This window comes from Oncorhynchus tshawytscha, unplaced genomic scaffold (genome assembly GCF_018296145.1).
Source record: "Oncorhynchus tshawytscha isolate Ot180627B unplaced genomic scaffold, Otsh_v2.0 Un_scaffold_6703_pilon_pilon, whole genome shotgun sequence".
Taxonomy (NCBI): domain Eukaryota; kingdom Metazoa; phylum Chordata; class Actinopteri; order Salmoniformes; family Salmonidae; genus Oncorhynchus; species Oncorhynchus tshawytscha.
This window is the reverse complement of record NW_024609792.1, coordinates 3327-12500: the sequence shown is the minus strand read 5'-3', so window position 1 is coordinate 12500 and position 9174 is coordinate 3327. Positions and strand designations below refer to the sequence as shown.

Sequence of the window (9174 nt, the reverse complement as noted above, 5' to 3'; positions counted from 1 at the left end):
GGACCAAATGCCTGAAACAATGAATCAGTCAATCATTGAAGATGGTTCTGTCCACGTCATTGGTTAAGAGGAAGGCTCATTGTCATCTCAGGTGCTATACTTCAATGAAGGGTCAGGGTTGAGGTTAGGGTTATAGCTTAGGTTAAGAGTCAGAGTTATGGGTTAAGGGTTGGGGTCAGGGTTATGGCTTAGGTTAAGAGTCAGAGTTATGGGTTAAGGGTTGGGGTCAGGGTTAAGGTGAAGGTTAGGGGTTATGGGGTCAGGGTTGAGGTTAGGGTTGAGGTTAGGGTTATGGCTTAGGTTAAGAGTCAGAGTTATGGGTTAAGGGTTGGGGTCAGGGTTATGGCTTAGGTTAAGAGTCAGAGTTATGGGTTAAGGGTTGGGGTCAGGGTTAAGGTGAAGGTTAGGGGTTATGGGGTCAGGGTTGAGGTTAGGGTTGAGGTTAGGGTTATGGCTTAGGTTAAGAGTCAGAGTTATGGGTTAAGGGTTGGGGTCAGGGTTGAGGTTAGGGTTATGGCTTAGGTTAAGAGTCAGAGTTATGGGTTAAGGGTTGGGGTCAGGGTTAAGGTGAAGGTTAGGGGTTATGGGGTCAGGGTTGAGGTTGAGGTTAGGGTTGAGGTTAGGGTTATGGCTTAGGTTAAGAGTCAGAGTTATGGGTTAAGGGTTGGGGTTAGGGGTTGGGGTCAGGGTCAGGGTTATGGTTATGGTGAAGGTTAGGAGTTATGGGTTAAGGGTTGGGGTCAGGGTTGAGGTTAGGAGTTATGGGGTTAGGGGTTGGGGTCAGGGTTAAGGTGAAGGTTAGGAGTTATGGGTTAAAGGCCCAGTGCAGTCAATACTATGATTTCCCTGTGTTTTATATATATTTTCACACTATGAGCATTGAAATGTCACACTGTTTTGGTGGGATGGAGTTTTGGCCTTCCATGGTGACATCACCATGCGATGAATTAGTTAATAGACCAATCAGAAAGAGAGTTCCAAACCTCTCTGCCAATAAGAGAAAATGTTCTGTTTTCCCCTCCCCACTCAGGCCACTCCTAGACAATCTGAGCAACATTTTGACTTGAGAAATTGCCTTTTGCTGAGAAGATATATTTGTTTCATTTTGACCATTTTAATTGAAAACAATCACAGTAAGGTACTTCAGTGTTACCCAGAAATGTGATTTGATATTGAGATAAAAACTGATGCATTGGACCTTTAAGGAAGTACTAAATGTGTATATGAAGTACTGAATGTGTATATGAAGTACTGAATGTGTTTATGAAGTACTGAATGTGTTTATGAAGTACTGAATGTGTATACGAAGTACTGAATGTGTATACGAAGTACTGAATGTGTATACGAAGTACTGAATGTGTATACGAAGTACTGAATGTGTATACGAAGTACTGAATGTGTATACGAAGTACTGAATGTGTTTATGAAATACGAAGTACTGAATGTGTTTATGAAATACTGAATGTGTATATGAAGTACTGCATGTGTATATGAAGTACTGAATGTGTATATGAATACCTGATTCTACTCCTGTCGTCCTGTAGGGTCTTCAGTCTCTCTATATCCATCCACAGATGCAAAAGCTTCTCTCCTAGTGTTCCCTTTAAGAAGTCCTTAAAGTCACCAAGGCCCTGTCTATCACCATGGATACTTGCAGTGACATCATAGAACTCAAGGTCATGGTCATTCTCCTCCTCTGACCCTCCACCCTCCCCCTGCTGCTCCTTCAGTCTGCTGTGGCTGGTGGCTGGACCTCCCTCACAGGGTCTCTCTGTGTGGGGACCAACCGTCTCCTCGTCAGTGGTAGAACAGGCGGGACTCTGGGGCTTGGGTTCCCCATTATCCTCATCTGTAGTTCCTGCCTCTATCTCTGTCTTTGCCTCTGTCTCTGTGAGGTAGACTTTCATCTCCTGCTCTGCGCTGTGATCTCCCCGTCTCTTGTCCCAGTCTAGAAGTGAAGAGCAGAGAGGACAGTCCGGGAGCGAAGAGGAGAAAGGAAAGGAGACGAGGAGTGAGGAGGACAGGGCGTAGGACTCTGAGTCAGGGAGGCAGGAGAAGCAGGCTGAGGCCTGACCCCTCTGTCCCTCCCGGCCCAGGGAGCACACCGGGGTTCTCACAGACCGGGTACAGACAGGCAGCTGCTTGTCCTTGTCCTTAGCTATTGTCAACATGTCTGTTACCGAGGCCTGCAGACACACAAAGAACACAAACAAACCCAGTGTGACTACAGGGAAGTGTTGCCTGGGGTTAGAGAGACAGAGAAATACCTGGATCATACACAGTATATAAAGTAAACTACTGTTTTACCAACACCACAAAACAAGTGTTTATTTATGACAAATAATTACCTCCGCTGTATTGAACCATATTGACATCATGCTGAGATATATCATCTCCGCTGTACTGAACCATATTGACATCATACTGAGATATATCATCTCCGCTGTACTAAACCATAATGAGATATATCATCTCCGCTGTACTGAACCATACTGACATCATACTGAGATATATCATCTCCGCTGTACTGAACCATATTGACATCATACTGAGATATATCATCTCCGCTGTACTGAACCATACTGACATCATACTGAGATATATCATCTCCGCTGTACTGAACCATATTGACATCATAATGAGATATATCATCTCCGCTGTACTGAACCATACTGACATCATACTGAGATATATCATCTCCGCTGTACTGAACCATATTGACATCATACTGAGATATATCATCTCCGCTGTACTGAACCATACTGACATCATACTGAGATATATCATCTCCGCTGTACTGAACCATATTGACATCATACTGAGATATATCATCTCCGCTGTACTGAACCATACTGACATCATACTGAGATATATCATCTCCGCTGTACTGAACCATATTGACATCATAATGAGATATATCATCTCCGCTGTACTGAACCATACTGACATCATACTGAGATATATCATCTCCGCTGTACTGAACCATATTGACATTATACTGAGATATATCATCTCCGCTGTACTGAACCATACTGACATCATACTGAGATATATCATCTATGTGAATAAGCAGGATCTGCTGACCTGTCCCAGTGACACATAGAGGACCTTCATCAGGGTCTCTCTGTCATCGGGCCCAGGGGAAGGACAGACAGGCTCTGTGGTGACAGGGGGCTGGACTGAGGTACCATCCCTCTTCTGGTTCCAGCCTTGAGGGCCCCACTGAGAGAGCAGCTTCGCTAACCTTGGGAAACACCGTCAAGCATCAAACACACATCAATCAAAACGTTATTTATAAAAGCCTTTTAAACAACATTTGTCACAAAGTGCAGGAATGGAGGGTCAGACAAAGCTATGAATGGAATAGAAAAGAAAGAATATAATGGAATAGAATAGAATAGAATAGAATAGAATAGAATAGAATAGAATAGAATGGAATGGAATGGAATGGAATGGAATGGAATGGAATGGAATGGAATGGAATGGAATGGAATGGAATGGAATGGAATGGAATGGAATGGAATGGAATGGAATGGAATGGAATGGAATGGAATGGAATGGAATGGAATGGAATAGAATGGAATATAATGGAATGGAATGGAATATAATGGAATGGAATATAATGGAATGGAATGGAATGGAATGGAATGGAATGGAATATAATGGAATGGAATATAATGGAATGGAATGGAATATAATGGAATGGAATGGAATAGAATGGAATATAATGGAATGGAATATAATGGAATGGAATGGAATAGAATATAATGGAATGGAATATAAGGGAATGGAATGGAATGTTGGTCCCTGGAGTAAGGTATTATTCTATGTCCCAGGGTGTCTACCTTCACTCTACCAATACAGGTGTGTAACGTTAGCTGAGTGACAGGCAGGGGTAGTGTGGGTCAGAGAGAGTCGCCTGCTCTCAACAGGTACAGTATATGGTAACATGGCTGTGGGATTAGGTATCCATGAGCTGCAGGAAGTAGACCTATAGGTTGGGTGGAAGTAGACCTATAGGTTGGGTAGAAGTAGACCTATAGGTTGGGTGGAAGTAGACCTATAGGTTGGGTGGAAGTAGACCTATAGGTTGGGTGGAAGTAGACCTATAGGTTGGGTGGAAGTAGACCTATAGGTTGGGTGGAAGTAGACCTATAGGTTGGGTGGAAGTGACCTATAGGTTGGGTGGAAGTAGACCTATAGGTTGGGTGGAAGTAGACCTATAGGTTGGGTGGAAGTAGACCTATAGGTTGGGTGGAAGTAGACCTATAGGTTGGGTGGAAGTAGACCTATAGGTTGGGTGGAAGTAGACCTATAGGTTGGGTGAAGTAGACCTATAGGTTGGGTAGAAGTAGACCTATAGGTTGGGTGGAAGTAGACCTATAGGTTGGGTGGAAGTAGACCTATAGGTTGGGTGGAAGTAGACCTATAGGTTGGGTGGAAGTAGACCTATAGGTTGGGTAGACCTATAGGTTGGGTGGAAGTAGACCTATAGGTTGGGTGGAAGTAGACCTATAGGTTGGGTGGAAGTAGACCTATAGGTTGGGTGGAAGTAGACCTATAGGTTGGGTGGAAGTAGACCTATAGGTTGGGTGGAAGTAGACCTATAGGTTGGGTGGAAGTAGACCTATAGGTTGGGTAGAAGTAGACCTATAGGTTGGGTCTACTTCTGACCCAACCTATAGGTCTACTTCTGACCCCAGTAATAAAACATTGGGGATTACCTGTACTCGAAGTAGCAGTCACTTTCAATAAACAACGGTAGTCTTTCTGTTAGGATCCACTCCATTCCCTGTTCTCTGTCCAAGCACTGTTAAGACAATGATTATTATTCTAATTTAGATGTCACACACACAAACAGGTGTCTGATTTCATAAAACTCCATATCATTAAATCAACCAACTAATCTGTTGAGAAACTTGAAAAAACTTTATTTTTTTAAAGCAATCCTCTTTAGTTTGATTAGAACTTATGAGGGCAATGTAGTGGTTGGCAAATCAAAATCAAAGTTGATTTGTTAATTGAGGAATATACAATAGGTGTTAAAAAAAAGTACAGTGAAATAATCAACATGACATTCTATAAAGGAACAGGAGAATGTGAACTGACCAGAACAGTGTAGTGGTTGTCCACCACAGGTCTAGCAGTCAGCTCTGTTGGGTCAGTGAGAGGTTGTGATTTAAAGTACTGTACGGCTGACCTGATCCTCCTAGACAGAGCCTCCGCTGCATCACTGACCACCTCAAACACACCAGTCTCCTGGTTGTACTGTACACACTCAGGGAACGACTGGGTCGGAAGGAAACCAGGACATTTGGGACATTATTTTCTCAGAATGTGACAGAATAGATACAGAGAAAGAGTAGCCCATGTAATTAGTAAAGTATCTTAAAATCTGATCAACCGTTTGAGGAAAGGTGAAATCAAGCAAATCCACAAGCATAACAATTTCTAAAATCTTTGTGCTTTACAAAAGTTCTGGCATTCATCCCACAGTGAAAATAACACTTTTGTTACTGAATATAAATGTAATACTATGGCAAAGTAGAAATGTGACCGGATGTTTACAGGTAGACTGAGGAAGCAGTTAAAGAAGTGCACCAGAACATCATCAGAAGACAGACAGTCCTCCTGTGGACATGGAACAGAAGACATGGGTTAATTAGTTTTCAATGTGTTGATATGGGAGGGGGATACAGCATTCACTTTAAATCTCTTGACAGAAAGTCATATTAACAGATGTTCAAATAACAGTTCAGTAGTCCATAATGTGACAAGTTGAAACGTTTGGAAAAAGGCATTCGTTTTTAAAAATATATATATATTTTTTTATAAATAGGTTACTCACGAAATGATCGATGGTAATGTAAGGTAGATCTATGGAAGAAAACCATTTAGATTTAAGACAACTGATGCCAACTTCAGATAAACTGGGAACTCGGAAATCCCCGACTTCCAAAGCGTCCAGGACAACCGAAAACTCAGGAAACGAGCTCAAATCATGACGTCGGGGATCTTGAACTCAGAGCTCTAGAAAGAGGCCCGAGTTCCCGACTTGAAATTCCGAGTTGGATGACCGTTCAAAACGATATTCCCCAGTCACAAAGCGTTCACTCCCAGTTCTTAGTTGTCTTGAACGCATTGAAAGTTCCTAAGTGTTTTTAACGTTGAAAGTTCTCTCACCGCGGAGTTTTAATTCAGCTGTTCTTGAATTCCCGGAACTCACCTGTTGTCATCTTCCCCAACATTCTTCACTTTTATGTACTTCAGTTGTCCTTAGTTATAATTCACCCAGAAACGTCAGCCAGGGGGCTCTATACCTAACCCTGAACACCTCTGACCCGCCGTCACCAGACCTTTCAGTGTGTAATTACCGACAGAGGGGTTGCTATGGAAGTGAACTCAATCACAGTGCAGAAGACGGGAGCAGTAAAACTCGTGACGCTGAGGAAACAGTTTTAAAACTACTAAATATATTGTATTTTATTCAGTCTTTTCATTGTAAAGTAGAGATGATTAACCATAGCACGCTACTATGCACACCGACATGTATTCTATTTCAGAGAGGAAATAGACCGAAGTACTTTCTCAGTGAGTGCGACAGTCAAGTGAACGACAACCAGTAGAGGGCGCCATAACGACAAAAAATAAATATTTCGACACAGCGGTGTTATACAAAACACATTGTCAAATCAAATCAAAGTTTATTTACCGAATACAACAGGTGTAGCTTACTTACAGGCTCTAACCAAATAGTGCAAAAAAGGTATTAGGTGAACAATAGGTAGGAAAAGAAATAAAACAATAGTAAAAAGACAGGCTATATACAGTAGAGGGGCTACATACAGTAGAGGGGCTGCGTACAGTAGAGGGGCTACATACAGTAGAGGGGCTACATTTATTTTATTTTAATTTCACCTTTATTTAACCAGGTAGGCTAGTTGAGAACAAGTTCTCATTTGCAACTGCGACCTGGCAGTAGAGAGGCAGTAGCGAGGCTACATACAGTAGAGGGGCTATATACACAGTAGCGAGGTTATATACAATAGCGAGACTACATACAGACACCGGTTAGTCGGGCTGATTGAGGTAGTATGTAGATATGATTAAAGTGACAGTGCATAAATGATAAACAGAGAGTAGCAGCAGCCCGGTTAGCCAATGAGTGGGAGCACCGGTTGGTCGGGCCAATTGAGGTAGTATGTAGATGAACGCATAGTTAAAGTGACAATGCATATATGATGAACAGAGTAGCAGCATCACAAAAAGAGGGGTTGGGGGGGGGCACACAATGCAAATAGTCAGGAGTCAGTGAATGTTCAGGAGTCTTATGGCTTGGGGGTAAAAACTGTTGAGAAGCCTGTTTGTCCTAGACTTGGCACTCCAGTACCGCTTCCCGTGCGGTAGTAGAGAGAACAGTCTATGACTGGGGCGGCTGGGGTCTTTGACAATTTTTAGGGCCTTCCTCTGACACCGCCTGGTGTAGAGGACCTGGATGGCAGGAAGCTTTGCCCCAGTGATGTACTGGGCCGTACACACTACCCTCTGTTGTGCCTTGCGGTCAGAGGCCGAGCATTTGCCGTATCAGGAAGTGATGCAACCGGTCATGATGCCCTCGATGGTGCAGCTGTAGAACCTTTTGAGGATCTCAGGACCCATGACAAATCTTTTCAGTTTCCTGAGGGGAATAGGCTTTGTTGTGCCCTCTTCACGACTGTCTTAGTATGTTTGGACCATTCTAGTTTGTTGGTGATGTGGACACCAAGGAACTTGAAGCTCTCAACCTGCTCCACTGCAGCCCCGTCGATGAGAATGGGGGCGTGCTCGGCCCTCCTTTTCCTGTAGTCCGCAATCATCTCCTTTGTCTCGATCACGTTGAGGGAGAGGTTGTTATTCTGGCACCACCCGGCCAGGTCTCTGACCTCCACCCTATAGGCTGTCTCGTCGTTGTCAGTGATCAGGCCTACCACTGTTGTGTCATCGGCAAACTTAATGATGTTGGAGTCGTGCTTGGCCACGCAGTCATGGGTGAACAGGGAGTACAGGAGGGGCTGAGAACGCACCCGAGGAGTCCCTGTGTTGAGGATAAGCGTGGTGGATTTGTTGTTACCTACCCTCACCACCTGGGGGCATCAGGAAGTCCAGGATCCAGTTGCAGAGGGAGGTGTTTAGTCCCAGGGTCCTTAGCTTAGTGATGAGCTTTGAGGTCACTATGGTGTTGAACACTGAGCTGTAGTCAATGAACAGCATTCTCATGTAGGTGTTCCTTTTGTCCAGGTGGGAAAGGGCAGTGTGGGTCTTGTGGATCTCTTGGGGCGGTATGCAAATTGGAGTGGGTCTAGGGTTTCTGGGAGGATGCTGTTGATATGAGCCATGACCAGCCTTTCAAAGCACTTCATGGCTACAGATGTGAGTGCTACGGGGCGGTAGTCATTTAGGCAGATTACCTTAGTGTTCTTGGGCACAGGGACTATGGTGGTCTGCTTGAAACATGTAGGTATTACAGATTACAGACTCAATCAGGGACAGGTTGAAAATGTCAGCAAAGACACCTGCCAGATGGTCAGCACATGCCCGGAGCACACGTCCTGGTAATCTGTCTGGCCCCGCAGCCTTGTGAATGTTGACCTGTTTAAAAAGGTCTTACTCACGTTGGCTACGGAGAGCGTGATCACACAGTCATCCGGAACAGCTGATGCTCTCATGCATGCCTCAGTGTTGCTTGCCTCGAAGCGAGCATAGAAGTGATTTAGCTCGTCTGGTAGGCTCGTGTCACTGGGCAGCTCGCGGCCGTGCTTCCCTTTGTTGTCCGCAAGCCCTGCCACATAAGACGAGCGCCGGAGCCGGTGTAGTACGATTTGTCCCTGTTCACATGAGACAACGTCAAATAAAATATGTAAAAAGTACAACTTTATTAAAATAAATGTGCAAATGTAGACAATGTACAGAAACATTCATATAAAACCATGGAAATTCAGTTGAGAATTCTGGTACGTCAATGGAGGAGCCCAGCATTCAGCAGCCATTTCATCTCTGATTGATTCTCCTCTCCGACCCATAATTAAAAACATATCCAAGTTAAACAAATTTTTAAAAGGAGGGGACAGGAAGTACAAATAATTGAAAAACAACTAAACATAAAAAATTATTTAAAAAAAAAACCCACACATTCAC

The 9174-nt window shown here is 43.8% G+C and overlaps 1 protein-coding gene across 1 annotated transcript in view; it reads right to left on the bottom strand.

The window, feature by feature from the left end:
• Positions 1 to 6651, bottom strand: part of LOC112239352 (regulator of G-protein signaling 22) — a 36225-nt gene extending 29574 nt beyond the window's left edge. Inside the window, exons 1-8 of the mRNA XM_042318130.1 lie at positions 6227 to 6651; positions 5849 to 5877; positions 5569 to 5631; positions 5110 to 5289; positions 4725 to 4810; positions 3085 to 3244; positions 1519 to 2186; positions 1 to 11 (exon numbers count right to left, since the gene is read on the bottom strand). The exon at positions 1 to 11 is cut by the window's left edge and continues 151 nt beyond it. Of these exons, the coding sequence (XP_042174064.1) occupies positions 1 to 11; positions 1519 to 2186; positions 3085 to 3244; positions 4725 to 4810; positions 5110 to 5289; positions 5569 to 5631; positions 5849 to 5877; positions 6227 to 6248 (1219 nt within the window). The 5' untranslated portion in view covers positions 6249 to 6651. The remainder of the gene's footprint in view (positions 12 to 1518; positions 2187 to 3084; positions 3245 to 4724; positions 4811 to 5109; positions 5290 to 5568; positions 5632 to 5848; positions 5878 to 6226) is intronic.
• Positions 6652 to 9174: the final 2523 nt, after the last annotated feature.